General features: G+C 40.3%; 1 protein-coding gene across 2 annotated transcripts in view; it reads left to right on the top strand.

Moving 5' to 3' along the window:
* whrna (whirlin a) overlaps positions 1-19,944 on the top strand; it is a 216,559-nt gene that overhangs the window by 54,394 nt on the left and 142,221 nt on the right. For both annotated transcript variants that reach the window (XM_051931531.1, XM_028810227.2), the window contains exon 3: positions 5,900-6,025. In XM_051931531.1, coding sequence (XP_051787491.1) covers positions 5,900-6,025 — 126 coding nt within the window. The remainder of the gene's footprint in view (positions 1-5,899; positions 6,026-19,944) is intronic.

The raw sequence follows: 19,944 nt of genomic DNA, 5'->3' as shown, positions 1-19,944 counted from the left end.
CCGGCGAAGTACCGCTTTTAAATTTTTATTAAGAAGAAAACAAAACCTTTTTAAATTGAGGGAAAATATACTAATAACAGTTTGTTAAGGATCTGTTTTTTTGTGAAGCTGCCTTCACTTGAGTGATCACTTCGACCTGACTTGGTGGCCAACTATAAGCGTTACCTGGTAGATAACCACCCATACAATCAGATTGTGAATCAGACTACGAATGCCGTGAATGTAATTACCCCGATCTACATGTTGTCAAATAAACGAATCACACGCCATGGCGCGGAATGTAATTACCCCGATCTACATGTTGTCAAATAAACGAACCACACGCCGTGGCGCAATTTTAGGGGCTTTGCCTGTAGTGCTGACGTCCAAGGTTCGATTCCCGTAAGGGAGAGAAGTGAGTGGCTGATTACCTACCAGGTAACGCTTATGGTTGGTCAGCAAGTGAGGTAACATCAGCCACGGTGCCTTCAGTTGTGAGAAGCAGATCATAGAATGGTTGAAAATAGTTTACTGTCAAATAATGCAAAGAGTACGCGACACGTCTTTCCCCCTTGTTCTTGGCTCATCAGGCGTACACACTCACTGCACTTGCTTACGGTAATCGAACCTCGGACGTCAGCGCTAGAGGGGCTTAGCAGCGGTGAAGTATTGCTTTTAAATTTTAATTAAGAACAAAAGAAAACCTCAGAGGTTCGATTCCCGTAAGGGAGTGAAGTGAGTGGCTGGTTACCTACCAGGAAACGCTTATGGTTGGCCAGCAAGTGACGTAACATCAGCCACGGTGCCTTCAGTTGTGAGAAGCAGATCATAGAATGATTGAAAATAGTTTTGCATTTACCTTTTTAGTAAAAGGCGAGCTTTTAAGCCTGAGAAATCACCCCGTAAATGCACACGTTAAATTGCACGTGTTAATATGTATGCTTACACAGTATTAAAAGACACTCAAAAATTAACATCATTTACCTTCGTTCCCGCGTTTGACTCGTGCTGTAAATCTCTTCCTTGTTTTTAGTTCACGTGATTACGTAGGAGGCGTGATGACGCGATACGTGACTCCGCCTCCTCCATTAGAGTATATGGACAAAAAACATGTTCCAGTTACGACCATTAAGCGTAGAATTTCGAAATGAAACCTGCCTAACTTTTGTAAGTAAGCTGTAAGGAATGAGCCTGCCAAATTTCAGCCTTCCACCTACACGGGAAGTTCGAGAATTAGTGATGAGTCAGTCAGTCAGTCAGTGAGTCAGTGAGTCAGTGAGGGCTTTGCCTTTTATTAATATGTACAGATATATATATATATATATATATATATATATATATATATATATATATAGTGACGGATGGCCAGGGCCCGTGCTCGGTCAGGACACCCCTGCAGCATATGTACCAGGGGAGCAAGCATGGGAAACACAACATCTCCCCCTGGACACTAGATGGCAGCCTCCCTGGGTTGCAGTGGTGCCTTGGACTCCCCCAGGGCTTCATGGGAGTTCGAGTTTTGTGCAGCCCTGTTGGGTTCCACAGGCGCCGCCATGGGGTGCTGCAGTAGGAGCTGCTGGACCCTTCTGAGCACTAGATTCGCCACACCCAGAAGTGCAACCGGATGTCGGCAATCAAGCACCTGGAGCACTTCTGGGTGCCCAATAAAAGGGGCCACCAACCACCACTCAGCGGCCAGAGTCGGGTGGAGGAGGATGAGGTTGCCTGGGAGGAGTGGTGGTGCAGGAGAAGCAAGTGTGTGGTGTGTTGGTGTTTTGGAACTGTGTTGTGGCTGTGGGACACAGGGAAGACGTGCCCTCCAGCTGAAGAAAAATAAAAGACTTTTTATTTTATACGTGCCTCCATGTCCATCTGTGTCGGGTCAGGTGCCTATATAGCACCTTTGTTACAATATATATAAAAAACTAGCAATGTGTTTTATAATGGCAATTGGACAAGACTGGATAAGGTATACTAGGAGCTATCTAATGCAGTTAAACATTGTGAACGTAGCCGGTTTGACAGACATCACTCTGTACTTACTGGTTTCTTTATTGAGGAACTTTAATGAAACATGTGACGAGGAAAAAAGACCAAAAAGAGGAAATGGGGCAAATGGGGCAAATGAGGAGGTGTTAGACAAGGAAACAACTGATTACACAGATTCCCTCTACCTTCCATTATCATGAGTAATGTCCAGTCCCTAAGGAATAAAGTTGGCAAATTATAAGGGAACATTTGGTTTCAAAAGGATTACAGAGACTGTTATATTCTGTGCTACACCCCTGGGTTTGGAGCGCCTCTACAACAGGTTCGAAAGGCAGAAGTGACAGGAATAACTCATGGCAGTGGGTTATGTTAGTTTTTAAAAAGCAACATTGAAACTCTGTTATTATAAGAGAATGCATTTGTACATGTGGTATTGAATTTTTATCTGTTCCCATACGCCCTTTTGAGTTTCCTCAAATCTTTTTAACTGTAGTTTATATTCCTGCGAAAGCCAATGTTGTATCTGCTTCTAGCATAATTTCTAACACAGTGCAAAAACTTTTATTCAGTTTCACCTGACGCGCCAATATTTTTATTGAGGGATTTCAATCATGTTTTACTTGATAAGATGCGATATAACTTTCACCAGTATGTATTCTGTCCAGTCAGATTTTGCTATGGGTCAGTAAAGGATGCATACAAGACCCTTCCACTACCTCCACGGGGCTTATCAGACCATAACTGCGTGTTTTACTCCCCACAACTGTTTTAAAACAAGAGAAGATACAAATAAGAAATATTAGTCTTGTCTGATAAATTTATGGTGTGTCTTCAGGAATGCTATGATTGCACTGACTGGGACATTTTTAAAGAATCTTATGGGAACGATTTGGATGAACTTGCCAATGTTGCATGCTCATATGTTGCTTTTTGTAGAGACATGATCATCCCTTGTAAGCAATTCAGAATATATCCAAATAACAAACATGGGTGACCAAATCTGTTAAACTGACTTTACAGAAAAAAGGTGCTTTTTATACAAGGTAAAACACCTGATCTGCAAATAGCTAAAAAAGAGCTAAAAGTAGAAATTTCAAAGGCAAAACAAAACTAGAAATCTAAGCTTGAAACTATGATGACTGCATATAAACTTAGATCAGCGTGGAACAGCATGAACAAAAATAATTCTTGTATTACATTGGAAGGGTTTAATTCAGATAGAGAACTTGCCAATGCTCTTACTTATTTGTACAACCGTTTTCACACCCATGATTTTAGCAATGATGTTCAAAATTTGAGTGCGAACTTGGTAGATGGTCGGAATTTAAAACAGAAAAAAAAGACGTGGCAGGGGCTTTTTCCTCTTTAGGATTAGGAAAGACAACATTTGCAGCTGCACTATTGAATTTTGTGCAAAACAAAAACTAAGCCCTACATTTCATTACCTTTTTAATCAGTCTTTATATAAACAGCATTTACCTAAGGTCTGGAAGGATGCTACAGTAGTCCCTGTTCCCAAAATCAGCTCCCCCAAAATGATTTTAGGCCAGTGGCCCTTCCATCAATCTTTATTAAATCATTTGGAAGTTGATAAAGACAGAAATCTCAAAGAAAACTGAAGATACTGTGGCGAGGAGGCGGTACCCAGCCGGGACACCCGGAAGGACCAAAGGAGAGATTACACCTCCTCCAGACCACAAGGGGGCAACCGCTCTGGTGGCTATGGGGACCACGGGAACGGAGCATGGAAACTCAACCCTATAGGGGCCCATGGTCAGCGCCAGGGGGCTCCTGAATGCCTGGAGAGCCAGGGAGTGCCAGGAGAAGTTCATTGGGAGGCACCTGGAGCAAGTCCGGGTGAATATAAAAGGGGCCGCCTCCCCCGATTCGATGGCTGTAGTCAGGTGGAAGAGGACGGAGCTCAGAGGAGAGGAGTGGAGGCGGTCAGGAGAGAGAGAGAGAGGCATTCTTAAGAGGCCCGGACTGTGGGTGATCAGTGCTGGAGCACTGGGTTGTGTGTGCGTCATTATAAATAATGTATAATAAACGTGTGTTGGTGCTTGAACCATCGGTGTCTGCCTGTCTGTGTTCGGGCCACCTCCCACAATATACTGGATCCTGTGCAGTTTGTGTACAGGCCTAATGGAGGAGTAGAAGATGCCACCATTACACTGCTAAATTTTATCTTCAAACATTTAGGGGGTAAATGAATTGCACACTAGACTTTTATTTGTCATCTTTTCATCTGTCTTTTAATACAACATAACCACACCTTTAAATCAAAAGGCTTTTAGGACAGTTTAATTTGGGGGATAACATTGTGGGCCGGATACTGAATTTTTTAGGAAACAGGACACATAAAGTAAGGGTAAATGGCACTTTGTCCTACCAGATGTCCTCTTCAACTGGCACTCCACAAGAATGTGTGCTTTCCTCCCTTCTGTTTATCCTGTATACAAATATGTGTCAGAGTAGATGACAGAACAGAATTATTTTAAAGTATGCAGATGATTGTGTTATTCTGAGTCTACTCCAGCAAACTGACACTGATCATAGCTTGATAGTGCAGGAGTTTGTTGAGGGGTGTGAGCAGTCCCATCTGCAGTTATATACATCTAAAACTAAGGATGTGATTATTTATTTTAGGAAAAATGGTAGTAATCATGAAGATGTATGTATTAATGATCAAATCGTAGAGCATATGAAATTGTACAAATATTTGGAGACAATAATTGATTCTAAACAAAAATTTAAGGCAAATTATGTAGCCGTATGCAAAAAGACACACCAGCATTTATTCTTTCAAAATGCCATGCTTTTATTGAATCTGTTTTATCTTTTTCTCTGGTATCTTGGTTTGGATCTACTGTATGTTTGCTTTAAACATGGATCAAATTGTTAAATGGTCAAGTAGGCTGACTGGGGACTTGCAACTCAGCCGACCGTTTTTGTACTCTAGGCAGTTAAAGTGCATGACAAGCTCTATCTTAAGAAATGTCTCCCATCCCGTACATTCTGAATTTCAATAACTTCCATCTGGAAAAAGGTTTACTGTTCCCAAAAGCAGAACAAAAAGATATAAAAATAGCTTTGTTCCGGCAGCAATCATACCTCTCAATATATCTTAGATTCAGAATTTATTTATTATTTTCATTTATATTTTTATTATTTTGTGTTTTTCATGAAACCTTTCATTTTAGCACATGTTTTTATTGTACGTGAATGGAATTCTATCTGTGTGTGTCTGTTTTTATTCATTTATTGTTAACAGGACAGCCAATCTCTTGTACTGCAACATAATTTTACCTATGGTGCTAATATTGCAAACGTGAGCCTGAATATTATCTTCTTTAGTTTTTATGGTCTAAGTTATATTACCAATAGCCCTCTTGTGTATCAGAACCTAAAGTGGTTCTAGACAATTTATTTGCCATTTTTTGAGTAAGGTATTGATGATCGCTGTTGACCTCAACAGAATAAAGAAATTATTAATGCTTAAACATCATTTACTCCTTACCTTCACTGGTCCATACCGCAGAATAAGTCCCATTTGAACAGAGACCCTCAAACAGTGTCTTAGGTTAAGGGTCTTCTTACCATATAGACTAGAGGTCTTGAAAAACGGAGCGACTTAAAAGTTGTTGATTCACAACTCTAGATAAATGAAAAACAAGACTACAACAATATCAGGGGTTCCCAAGAATCCTTATTATTGGCTATCTAGATTAAAATAACAGCTCTGGACTTGGAGTTGCTTGCACGCCATGTGCTTGAACAGAGGATGCAAATGTGTTCTCTCTTTTAAAGGTTTTTTTGTCCTCATATAGTAAATGCTGCAGACCAGTAATGACAGGTTATTGCAGAATCGTTATGAAAGGTCATTTTAGTACTTATTTTAAAAATAAATTGTCTTTTTTTTGCTTTTTTTCAGGTGAACCTGGTTCTGGATAATGGTCGCTCCCTTGGTCTGATGATCCGGGGTGGGGCGGAGTATTCTCTAGGAATCTACATTACAGGAGTAGACAGAGGATCTGCAGCTGACACTGGAGGGCTCAAGGTAGGTGGGCACAGAATGCTTCCCTTGCTTTGTTTTTTGCTGCCTTCTTTTGTTTTTTTACATTGCTCCATACTGGAGTTACGTCATGTTGTTTCTTTTCCTGTATGGTGGCTGAAGTGCTGTTTTAATTACCAAACACATCATTCCATTCTTAAACTAGAATCTCTCCTAAATGCTAGGGGAATATGTGTAATTTCAAGACTGTCCTTTATCCTGTTTGATAAATGAGAGGAAGCAATTTAATCTGTTAGGGACGTTTGGTTTGCTAATCACTGAGCACATTATAAGGTAAATTCCTAGTAGTTTTCTGTGTTGTTTAGTGGAATCTTCATTATTTTTCTTTTTTCCAATGTTAGCATTGTTTTTTTTCCTTCTTCTCTGAATTTTTAAATATCTGATGGATCTGAATTTGTCATAGCCCACTGGGCCTGTGGCTGTTTGGACCAAGTGACAGTTGATGTTTTTATTTTCTTAGACTGCACCCAGGTTTTTTTATATAGCATGACAGCAGATCTGGATAAAGAATGTTCTCACACATGGATGTATTACAAGAACACATTTAATTCCATCACAAATCACTCCCATCCACACACCTCCTGTACCACAAAACATCAGTTCTCTGCAGTAGATGTATCTTGAGGGTACTGGCTTTAAATCAGTCGACTTGGATTATAAAAAATAGATGTGTGCTGAATGAGAAAACTGTATGGGACTATAATGAAAAAACAGAACCTTGAGGGGATGCTGAGTGGCCCAAACATGGCTGACATTTGATCATATTAAACTGGACCAGATGAAGACATTCCATCCATTTATTTACTAAACATGCTTATTTGAACAGAGTGTCGCTAAGAGCCAATAGCTGCAGGAAGTTGACGTCCTATTGATTGAGACTCCCAAGAAAGATTAAACTACAGAACTCCACATTTAAACAACAACATTAAGTTACAAGAAATTACACAGACTGTATACTTGGTTTCAGAAGGGGCTGCCATGTATTTGTAACTCACTGAAGTAATATAAATGTGATAAGAGCTAAGAAAGAAATTGAATTTTAGGACAGAATTCTCCATCAATGCATTTATTGAACATAGCCTGATATGTTCTCAGCCTAGCTTTATCTAATTAAGAGTCATGAGAGGCTAGAGCCTATCTGGGCAGTATGGGGCACATGGCAGGAACCAGCAACAGATCACCAGTCCATCATAGGGCCCACTCAATCACAAGCTCATAGGAATCACTAGATAAACTAACAGAGAGATTTTTGGAATATAGGGCTATTTGGAGAAAGACTCATACAGAAATGGGTTGGCTATATAAACTCTACACAAACATTGCCTAGGTGTGAGATTCAGCCCCAGGATGCTGGATTCATGAGGTAGTAAGACTAAGCACTATGTCTTAACCGAATGCACTTAATACAATACTGTGGTAATGCAGAACTGCGGCATTAGATGTAAGGCAGGAACCAACCCTCAATGGGGTGCAAGTCCTTCTGAGGGCACATTTATTCCCACAGCTACCCTGATTCATACCACACCCAGTTACAGTTGCCAACTGAGGTAGCAAAAAACTTTCTTGAGTGTTTAGAAAGGTGCCTACAAATAAATAAAATGTATTATTATCAAATATTGCAAATTAGGAAAGCAACCACAAGGTGGAATGAGCCAGGCTCAGCTTCTATCATTAACACGAGGAGCCATCCATGAAATTACAGCAGTCAATCACAGTTTTATTTTATTGTGAGCAGCAGAGATTATAGTAAGAAGTTAGTTAAATTTGTTTTCTGTATTCAGGCAAGGATCAGTAAACAAGACCTCAGCAGATGAACATCAGATTGTAAAGGCAGAAATACAATTTCAAATGACTGGATATTCCCAAAATCAATACATGAAACATCATTGTTTTTGCTCATGAATTGCTTTCTAATTCTTTCTCATGATTATAATGTTTAGTGCAAGTCAGTTATAATAGCCATGATGTCACCATATTGCTATCTGCTCCACAAACAGCTGCAACAAACGCAGTCAATAACTTTACCGAAGCATAACACTCAATGAATAAAATGTAAACCAAAAATGAATACAAATTGATTTTTAGTTGATTGATAAACTGGAACTAAAAATAACATGAAAAAGATGTTAATTATTGCTAGAACCGTAAAGAAGTAATTTACATGCCACAGAACAGTACATTTCATTGAACAAGGTTTTAACTTAGGCATTAGGTATAGCCAAATCACCACTCTGGTCTGGACGTGGCAAGCATGCTTTGTTTTGGACTTAATCCTTTCTATTCTTCCTTCTAGTCCATTTCTGATCACACTGGCCTAAGAGGTATTCTGACTAGATTAGTCCCTGAGAAGGACATGTTCCAACTGGATTGAGATGTGGGTAGAACTGCTATGGACTTGGATGTGATGCTACATTAGATCTGGCAAAACATCTCAATTTGAAACTGTATTAGGTCAGATCAGGTAGGGGAGCATACATTGGTGCAGCGCGTTGCTGTACCCACCACATGATGAAACAGCTCAGAATCCTGGTTGGCAACCCCCAGGCAGACATGCTGTCCAGTCTCAACCCTCCAGAAATGACCACTGATCTGCCTCAGCCAGGTGTTATATGGGTGTCCCCTTGGCCTGATCCAGCCACTTGGGTCCTCAAAAATGATCCTATGAACCGGATCACCTTCTGGGAATCACACCACATGACCATAGTGCCATAACTAACACTCTCTCACAATGCAGGTAATGTGCCTCATTTGGGACTCGGTGAGCAACCGCTCGTTCAACACAAAGTCAAATCAGCAGTACCCAAGGATTCTCTGAAGAGACCAGTCTTAGTCTGTGGTCATTGGATAGCGTCCATGTCTCGCAACCATATAGCAAAACAGGAAGCACTAGCGCTCTAAAGACTTAGACCTTCATCTTTTTGCAAATATATCGGGAGCACCACACACCTCTTTCCATTGACCTCATGACGCCCCAAGGTTTCCCAATCCGTCTACTGATTTTATAGGAAGAGTCACCAGAGACATGAATATCGCTGCTGAGGTAAGTAGACCTCTCGACAAGGTCTACACTATCTCCACAGACAGACACTGCTGATGGCTGTGCCTAAGAGAATATTAAAGGCCTGGATCTTGTTTTTTATCAAGAACACTCGCAAGCCCAAACACTCAGACTCCTCACTGAGTCTCTCAAGGGCTCTAATCAGAGCCTTCATTGACTCTGCGAAGATCATAGCATCGTCAACAAAGTCAACATCAGTGAATCTCTCTTCACCAACAGATGCCCCACATCTGCATGACCCCACAACCCTATCCAACACCCAGTCCATGCAAGCATTGAACAGAGTGGGAGCAAGAACACATCACTGATGAACCCCAGAATCAACTGGGAAAAACGCAGAGGTTCTGCCTCCACTCTGAACAGCACTCACAGTACCAGTATATGCATGCCCGTAGTAAGGGAATTCATTAAAGGTTTAGATGCTAGTAATCAGCCCACATGGTAGGATTAAAATGCTACCAATGAATACAACCCGAAACACAGTAAAGGCACAGTAGTAGCTCTAGGCACACTTTATTTTATCCTGACGAGGTCCAGACGCCAGATGAGGCTCTGTGCTAATCTGTCATCCAGTAAATCCTACAAATAAATTCTTACTATGCTTTGCACACAGGAAAACATAATGTGACCAGATAACAGGCATTTGCTGGAAGTGTGCTAGATTTTTATTAAGCTACTGGTTTGTTTTTTAATGTATTTAATGGTTAAAAGTAAGATTGCTCACATTTTTTACAGTCAGTCAAAAGACAAGGTAAATATATGAAACGTGATCATTGTCTAAAGCATGCAAGAAGGTTCTACTTTTTAGTCATTTTACTGATGAGAAGAATTTGGAATGTACATTCACTAATATGTGTGGGAGAAAGCAAGAGTCATGGGAAGTGAGAAGCGAGTAGTACTTGTGAGGTGGGCAGGAAAGTGAACCGTCCCTTCTGAGTGTTGTAATTCACAGCACACAAAAATAGCAATGGTGTGAGGCCTTCTGTGGTGGGCTGGCACCCTGCCCGGGGTTTGTTTCCTGCCTTGCGCCCTGTGTTGGCTGGGATTGGCTCCAGAAGACCCCCGTGACCCTGTAGTTAGGATGTAGCGGGCTGGATAATGGATGGATGGATGTGAGGCCTTCGAAATTGAGACACAAAGCAGACCAGAATACTAACTAGTCTGCCCAGCTAAGGTTCACTCCAAGACAGCCTGAGAGGAGCTTTGCTTCAAAAAATGCAAAAAAAAAAATAGTTGGGTCCCAAAAATATCCAAAATGCCCCACAAGGGAGGGGATTACCATCAACACCTGGTTGGTACAATAAAGGGCAAAAGAAAGAATCTCTAATAAAAAAGCATTTCATTAACAAACTTTAAGAAAAATGAAAAAGTATTCAAGAATATAAGAAAGGCAAAAGACAAACATCCCATTGCAATAATATAATAAATGAAATTCAAAGAGGGCGGCACGGTGACGCAGTAGTAGCGCTGCTGCCTCGCAGTTAGGAGACCCGGGTTTGCTTCCCGGGTCCTCCCTGTGTGGAGTTTGCATGTTCTCCCCATGTCTGCGTGGGTTTCCTCCCCCAGTCCAAAGACATGCAGGTTAGGTGCATTGGCGATTCTGAATTGTCCCTGGTGTGTGCTTGTGTGTGGGTGTGTGCCCTGCGGTGGGCTGGCGCCCTGCTCGGGGTTTGCTTCCTGCCTTCCATCCTGTGTTGGCTGGGATTGGCTCCAGCAGACCCCGTGACCCTGTAGTTAGGATATAGCGGGTTGGATAATGCATGGATGGATGGATGAAATCCAAGACAAGGGAAATTTAAAAAAAACAAGGAAATTGGAAGAATGGCAAAGCTCACAAAAAAAATCTTTACTGCACCAAAGCATACACAAATGAACTACAAGGAACTCACATTCCCGGCCAGCCTTTATAGGCAGAGGGGCAGTTCTTTAGCGATGAGGTAATGTGTTCTTGTACGAGAGTACAAGATTACTGACACAGAAACCTATTAATATACAAATAAAATGAATATGGAATACATAATTACTTAAATACATATAAATAACAATATAAACAGAAACGAGTGTAATTAATGAATAAAAACTGAACAAAAAAGCCATAAAAAAGAAATTTAAACGTAATCTAGGCAACGAACACTGTCTTAAACGTAACACTGAGAAAGTGGGCAGCACCCAGTAAGGACAGATCTGAAGGGTCATCAGAGTTTTTGTGTTCATCCTTTTTTGCCCTTTATATTGACAATATTTATATTGTCCTTATTATTTGTTTTGTTTAATTAAAGAACTAAAGAACTTTTGTGTCTCCTTTGGTATTATTCACAGTGTGGAGAAATACAAGGAAGATTTCTCCATTAATAATGTTCCCCAAGTTTCATCAAAACATCTCCTGCCCCACTTGAGAAGACAGAATCTTAGACTACGTATATTCAAACATTGCTGAAGCCTACAAGGTGTTTCTGCCTCCCCACCTTGGACAACCAGATTACCTCTTCCTGCTCCTCTTCCCTAAATACAAACCACTTATCAAATGCGTGACACCTTCACGGGACGGTGAAAGTCTGGCCTGAAGAGGCAGACTCTGCTTTACAGCAGAAGTTTTAGCACACAGACTGGAGCTTGTTTGCCTCTAATGCCACACAGGACTCAGAAGTGGACATTGAAAGGCATACAGATTAAGACCTTCCCTAACTAAAAGCCTTGGATGAATAGAGAGGGTAGACTCCAGCTGAAAGCTTGCGATTCCACTTTCAGATCTGGTGACACTGAGAGCAACATCACACCCAAGGCCAACCTCTAAAAGGGCATCAGGAGAGCCAAACAGAAATACAAACAACAAATTGGGGATCATTTCAAAAACACTGACCCCAGATGTATGTGACAAGGCATTCAGACCATCACAGAATACAGGGCGATAAATACAATGTCTCCCTACCTGACAAGCTAAACTACTTTTATGCTCATTTTGACCAGGAGAATAAAACACTTGTAACCAACCTCCCCTCAAACTTATCACCTCTGCTGTACAATCTACACTGAGCAAAATGAATGCATGCTAGGCTGCTGGTCCTGATGGCATACCTGGACATGTGCTTAAGGCCAGTGTTGGGCAACTTTCTGAAGTCTTCAGTAACATCTTCAATCTGTCTTTGGCCCAGGCTGTTATCCCGGCATGTCTTAAGTCCACAACAATTGTCATGTTGCCTCAACTATCCTCTCCACGGAGACTGAGTGACTATTGTCCTGTTCCACTCACCCCTATCATCAACAAGTGCTTTGAGAGACTGGTTCTGGCTCACCTAAAATCCAGTCTATCTCCCACACAAAATCCCTACCAGTTTGCCTATCATCCCAATAGGTCAACAGAGGATGCCATATCCTTGGCTCTTCACTCTACCCTGACACACCTGAATAGCTCCTACGTCAGAATGTTATTTGTTGATTTTAGCATATCCCCTCCAATCTGGTAACTAAACTTAGCAACTTAGGGATCAGCACCTCTCTTTGTAATTGGACACTGAACTTTCTAACCAACAGACCCCAGCCTGTCAGGCTAAACAACTACACCTCCTCTACCCTGGTCCTGAATATCGGCATTCCACAGGGCTGTGTACTCAGCCCACTCCTCTACTCTCTCTTCACCAATGACTGCATCGCTTTATATGGCTCCAACTCAATCATAAAATTCATAGATGACACCACGGTTATAGGACTGATCAGTGACAATGACAAGTCAGCCTACAGAGAGGAGGTCCAGCACCTGACAACATGATGTGTTGACAATAACCTTAATCTCAACACCAATAAGACTAAAGAGCTCGTTATAGATTACCGGAAACCTAAACATCTAAATAAATAGAGCTGAGGTGAAGTGTGTTTCCAGCTTCCAATTCCTGAAAATCCATATCTCCGAGAACCTTTCTGGGACAATAAACACTTTCAGTCTGGTTAAAATATGCAACAACAACTTTACTTTCTGATGAAGCTGAAGAAAGCGTGCCTGTCTCCTCAGATTCTGTTGAACATTTACTGCTGCACTGTTGAGAGCATATTGACAAACTGCATTACGGTGTGATATGGCAACTGCTCCCTAGCTGACAGGAAGGCCCTGCAATGGGTGGTGAAAACTGCTAAGTACATCACTACCATCTCGCTGCCAACTATTGCTGACCTGTAGCATATACGGTGTCTGCGGCGGGCTCGCAGTATCTTCAAAGATACCTCACATCCCAGCCAAAGACTGTTTACCTTCCTCCCATCAAGGAGGCCCTATAGGAGTCTTTGGTCCTACACCAGCAGGCTCAGGAACAGTTTCTTTCATAACACCATCACCATTCTTACTCTCAACCCTTACCAGTCAATAGCCGATCCTTTTAAATATCAATAACTTCTGATTGTACTCTATGTTGGGAGCATGTGCTGTTAGCGTGTTCCACACCCACCACCTGGACAGGGACCTGTTTGCAGCAAGTGACATCTCAGCACCACACTGGAACAGTCTGAGGTTTTTTTTATGGTGGCTGGAATGCCAATATTGCCAACAACCCCCCATATTTTCCCTGTAAGTTGGAGGACCTGCTTGCAGCGCTGGATGCAGGTTAACATAATACCCAGTACGAAGCAATTATCTATTTTGTATATAAAAATATTTCAGATATCTATATTTATTCATACCATGTATCTGTACTACTGATCAGTATTTATATGTATGTATTCTTCCTTGTGCATATTACTAACTGTAAATTCAGATATCATATAGATGTATATTCTCATTTGCAGTCTGCCTTATTGCACCTTACTGTTTGTTGTACTTTAATGTACTATTTACACCCACTGTCTATTGCACCTTACTCTACTATTTGCATTTTCTGGTGAGATAATAAACTGCATTTCATTGTATGAGGGATGTTCCAAAAGTTTCCACAATTTAATATTTTCGTTGGAAACGGTGAACGTAGGAGAAGTAGTAATTGGGCATTAAAAAGCTGGTACGATGCTGGGAAAATTGCATCGCAAAGGAAGGTGACAATGTAGAAAAGTGATATAATTTGTTTTTGAAAATCTTAATAAATAGAGATAAAAAAAGTGCGGAAATTTTTTGAACATCCCTCGTACCTGTACAATGACAATATAGTTGAATCTAATCTAATCTTACATGCCCAGGTGTTGTAAGCGAACATTGGCAAACATCGCACACCCAATCCTCCTTACACATACTGTATACTGCATAGTTTGTATGTGAGGGAGTTTTTTGTTATTTGTGCATCATTGCACCATTCATGAAAATGAAACCATATGTGGAAATGAATATAATGTAATCCACAGGAAGGTCCCAGGGTGATTTAAAACCCTTAATATTCAATCTTCTCTAGACTCCTGAAAATAAAGTACTACTTCACTCATGGGCACATACAGAAATAAATGGTCTTTGTCAACAGCCAGACCTTCTGTACCAGCTTATAAAAAGGCTTTCAGTGTTTATTGTATGCACATTATTTCCATCTAAGTCATAGGCATCCTGATATTGTCCTGCACTTCAGCTCAGCTGCATCATAAATCCCTAACCATGTCACTATAATGCCTGTAGGTCTTGAATTGAACAAAAACAAAATAGTGACTTGTATCTATACATACTGTTGTTAGAAAATGGTAAATTGCCTTCAATTCCTTGCTGATTGCAATCTAAGAATAGTCTGCCCATGATAGTAACAAACTATTGATCCTGAAATGCAGAGACATGACAGACTTCTGTAAGGCTGCATGACTCACATATGGTGAAAACAGAAGAGGGGCTCAGAGGTAAATGCACAGGAACAGAATGCTTTCCTGTAGAGCTGCAAATTCAGGCCCCTTTAACATGGAAATATGTGTGTGATAATGAGAGCAAGCATTTCCTTTGCAGTAGCTGTTTTTTTAAACAGCCAAAGTGCACAGCTTTGGAAAAGTGGTCAGTAATTGCTAGAATTGTAGTAAACAGCATTCAATATGGAAGCTCTATAAAAAAAAAAAAGGAAAGTTCAGACTGGGTCATTTTGCATTTACATTTACATTTTTTAGTATAGCATATGCTTTTGCTTTTATTCAAAGTGATTTATGAAAGCGGTCAACTTAATTGAATAAACATCAGTCTGGGGTCTGTTTGGAAAGAACTGAAGAGCTCAGAACTAAATATAAGTGAGTTACAATTCCTAAGTAATAAAAATCTAACAGGTCAGTTAGACAGAATTTCCCCAGACAAGATTGTTTTCAAACACTTCTTAAACATCCTGAGGGAGTCAATATTTCGATTTTCAAATGGAGGTGGACAGGTTGATCCACTGGCTATAAACTACACATGATAAGAGGCTAAACTGAGATTTGATGCCACACAAAGGTGCCACACTAGATGGTGTCCATCCGCAGACCTGAGTGGTCGAACAGCAACATAGGATCTCACAAGTGTCTCTCTTTCTCTCTCTCTCTCTCTCTCTCTCTCTATATATATATATATATATATATACTGAGGGGCTCCCCCCTGCTTGCTTCGCTCACCAACCCCCCTGGCCTACGCTACGTGCCAGCCACTTCGCGTCTCTGCTGCTCGTGTTGTGAAGAGGGTGGCTGAATGCACCCTACTCTAAAACTCCCTCTTAAATGGTGATACAATGGGAAACAGATTATTTTTTACCTCCTCTTTGCTTGATCAGCTGCTGGTTGCTTCTGCTGCCGTGCCACATGATCTACATCTACGCTTCAAACATTTACAAACCTGTACAGTAGCTGTCCTATTCTTTGTCTTTTATTTCCAGCCCCGGGCATGGTTAAATCTTTTGGCACAAAGTCTCATCTTACGGGATGTGAGTTCTTGATATTTTTTAGTTTATAATTTAAAAACGGAATAAGAATCTGAAAATCTAACAATGTCACATTAAAGTTTGATAAATACTGAAAAGAATGATACCAAACATATATACATATGTAGGTTTTTAAATAAACCTGATTTAAAGCGTGACAAAAAAGTGACATAAATACATCACATAAAATCATTGCACAAAATCATTGCACTTTTAGGCTTAGGATTTTATATATAGAGTATATATATATATATATATATATATATATATATATATATATATATATATATGTGCTGACCCACTGACTGTTCTACAGACAAGCCTCACAGATCTGAACTTAATGCATGCCACTACAGGGTGCAAATGTATTGCTTTAAAAAGAGGAGTGACATGTAACCACCTCAGCTATTTAAATGCTAGACATGCCATTGCATTTTGAATCATCTGCAGTAGCTTGGTGACACAAGCTGGTATTCCCACCAGCAGAGATCTACACTGAAAGTAGTCCAGAAGTAATAAGACCTAATCCAGGATGAGGAGTTGTGCTGCATAGTCTGTCAGATATGGTCTAATATTGCGAATATTGTATGGAGTGAATGTGCAAAATCACAAGACCATTGCAAGACAGCTGGTTATCAAGCACCACCTCAAAGTTTTGTGCAGACTTGATAGGTGATGGTGATAATGAGCCAAGATAAACAATGATGAGTAGCTGAATAGACGGGTGAGCTGGGGTAACAAAAGGTTCATCTTTGCCAGGTTGAGCTTTGAGATGGTGTTCCTTCATCCAGGTTGCAATATCAGTGAGACATGCAGAGATTATAGCTAATACCATTTGCTCCTCTGGAGCAAGCAACAGGTGCAGCTGCATAGCATTGGCATAGCACCTATAAGAGAAACCATGGGGCAGGATGGTAGGGCCTAGTGAGGAGTTGTATATAAACAAGAGAAGATAGCCCAGCACTGATCCTTGGGGCATCTTTCTTCTTGCCTTTTGTACCCTTGACATCTCTGTACACCAGGGCATACAGGGTCGTTCCAGTGATGCCTAAGTCATAGAGGATGGAAAGGAGGATCTGATAGTCAACGGTATCAATGGCAGAAGAAGGATTTAGAATGATGAGGACAGAAGACATGTTGGTATTGTAGGCTTTTAAGCATAGGCAATGAAGGTAAAAAGACAAATGAGTAAGGGCTGGAATTTCATGGTTTGCAGCAAAGATCAAATCCATCAACATGCAGGGTAATGCCTTTAGTCACAGACGGACACCAATTAGAAAAATATGTGTCATTTAAACACTAAAGTAAGAGGAGTTTAAGACTTGGTGGAGTTCTATCAAGAGGTGGATCAGATTACTTGGTTTATGAAAGGAAAAATAATTTAACCAAATAAGCCTGAATTTGAGTTTATGATAAACTGGACTGGACTACCAATACTGATGCTCTGTGTAAGAAAGGACAGAGCCAACTATACTTCTTTAGAAGGCTGGTGTCCTTCAACATCTGCAATAAGATGCTGCAGATGCTCTACCAGACGGTTGTGGTGAGTGCCCTCTTCTACGCGGTGGTGTGCTGGGGGAGGCAGCATAAAGAAGAGGGACGCCTCACGCCTGGACAAACTGATGAGGAAGGCAAGCTCTATTGCAGGCATGGAGCTGGACAGTTTGACATCTGTGGTAGAGCGACGGGCACTGAGCAGGCTCCTGTCAATAATGGAGAATCCACTGCATCCACTAAACAGTATCATCTCCAGACAGAGGAGCAGCTTCAGCGACAGATTGCTGTCACTGTCCTGCTCCACTGACAGACTGAGGAGATCGTTCCTCCCCCACACTTTGCAACTCTTCAATTCCACCCGGGGGGTGGGGGTAAACGTTAACATTATTCAAAGTTATTGTCTGTCTGTATACCTGCATTGTTATCACTCTTTAATTTAATATTGTGTTTATAAGTATGCTGCTGCTGGAGTATGTGAATTTTACCTTGGGATTAATAAAGTATCTATCTATCTATCTATCTATCTATCTATCTATCTATCTATCTATCTATCTATCTATCTATCTATCTATCTATCTATCTATCTATCTATCTATCTATCTATCTATCTATCATTTGATAGAAAGATGGATTTCACTGACAGAACAGCAGAGCCAGCATCAGTCGAGTAAATATAAAAATGTCATTGAAAAGTCAAACATAAATGAATCAAATCAAATCATAAGTGCTAAAGAGTTAAGTACAGGGTTTAAGGCACAATCTAACTATTAATACTGCCAGAGGATCAAAGTGAGACCAAAGGAAACATCAAATTGAAAGACCCTTCATGTTTGTTTTTCTTTTTTGTGGCTTCTTTGTTAATTCTAAAATATTATTTTATGTCTTTATTGTAATTATGCTAATTTTGTTAATATTGTTTATTAATCGATCATTTAGTATCTATGTGTAATGTGTTCTCTAATGTTCTTTGTGTTTTCCGGGTGGAACCCCAAATGGCTGTTATATCTCAGGTAGGGTTCCAACCCTGGCAGGGGTTCATGGTCTTGTTTTATGTCTGTTTTGTTCATTGTTGAGCGATTTATTTATGTTAATGTTACATTTATTAATTATTTTCTGTATTTTCTTTGCCTGTTTCATGTTCCATGTCTTTTGTGGGACACTCCCAAGAGGTTGGGCCACCTGCCAATCACCACCAGGAACTGTTCTCTATCTTATAAAAAAAAGTTCATTGTGAATGTCTTCTGGAGTTGGCGAGTTCTTGTGCCTGTTGCTGTACATTTTGAAAATTTTCTGGATTTTGACCATTGTGCTATGTTTTTGACTTTGCCTTCTTAGCTTTGGATAGTCTTTGTGTTACAGGCAAATCCATTTTGATTTTTATTCTTCACAGAGCTTTCTTTTGTGCCTCTGGGCAGTTCATGGAAATAAACCTTTTTATTTAAAGAAAAATTCTACAATGCCCACTTTGTGTCTAGCTGGTGCTTTTAATAGGATTTTCCCTCTAGTGGGTATTTTTGGAAGTGCTTTTGGGCCTATTAATCATAACAGAGGCAGGGACACCCTTATGTCTTCACTAACCAACTGCCCTCAGCTTATGTATGTGGGGCTGGGGAGAAAGTCCTTCAGTGGTACACTGTGAGTATTTAGAGAAGTGCATTATTTTGTGAGTATTATCTTTTTCTGCCTTTTGCATTTTTTCTTCTCTTTTGGGCTTACGATTACCAGATTTCTTATTATAAGTTGCCCTTTTTAGAGAAACGTTTTGGCCTTTTTTGTCTTTTTTTTGTTGATTACATTCAAATAATTTTTTTTTTCTTAATAAGGTTTCTTCGTGGACTTGTTTGTCAAGCCAAAGGTTTGATTGTTATCCTTTCCCTTGCATTTTGGTATGTTTTGGGACATTTAAAGTATTTTGAACTTTAAAAGCCTATTCCCTATTTTGGGGCCTGGACAGGGAGGAGCCTGCTGCTAAAGTTTGGGATCAGGCTACCTGGGGTGCGGTCTACCTTGAGGCATGCCTTTGGAGTTTCTGCCAAGGTTTTGTGGTTCTTTTGGAGACCTCACAACCTTCTGCTATGTTTGAATGCACACGATCTTAACACTTCATGGACTGTAACATAAGAAGGATTTGGAATGGTGAAAAGACCTACAGTTGCTGGTCATAAAATTAGAATATCATGACAAAGTTGATTTATTTCAGTAATTCCATTCAAAAAGTGAAACTTGTATATTAGATTCATTCATTACACACAGACTGATGTATTTCAAATGTTTATTTCTTTTCCTTATGTATTAAGACTATTTCTGCTATTTGAGCTTTACGTTTTAGTATTCAGGTTTAGTTTTGGATATTCAATGAAGGATCTGTTTTCTGTTTTGGTTATTTTGAATTACTGTACGTATTGAGAAGTAATATTTAAGACCAGTAACGGCACACTGCACAATAACGTGCAGTGAATACACTTGGCTTGAGCATTCATAGTTTTCATACTCTTTCTCTGTATGTTTAGCATTCGTTTGCT

This window comes from Erpetoichthys calabaricus, chromosome 9, assembly GCF_900747795.2.
Source record: "Erpetoichthys calabaricus chromosome 9, fErpCal1.3, whole genome shotgun sequence".
Lineage (NCBI taxonomy): Eukaryota > Metazoa > Chordata > Cladistia > Polypteriformes > Polypteridae > Erpetoichthys > Erpetoichthys calabaricus.
This window is presented reverse-complemented; position numbering and strand designations above follow the sequence as displayed.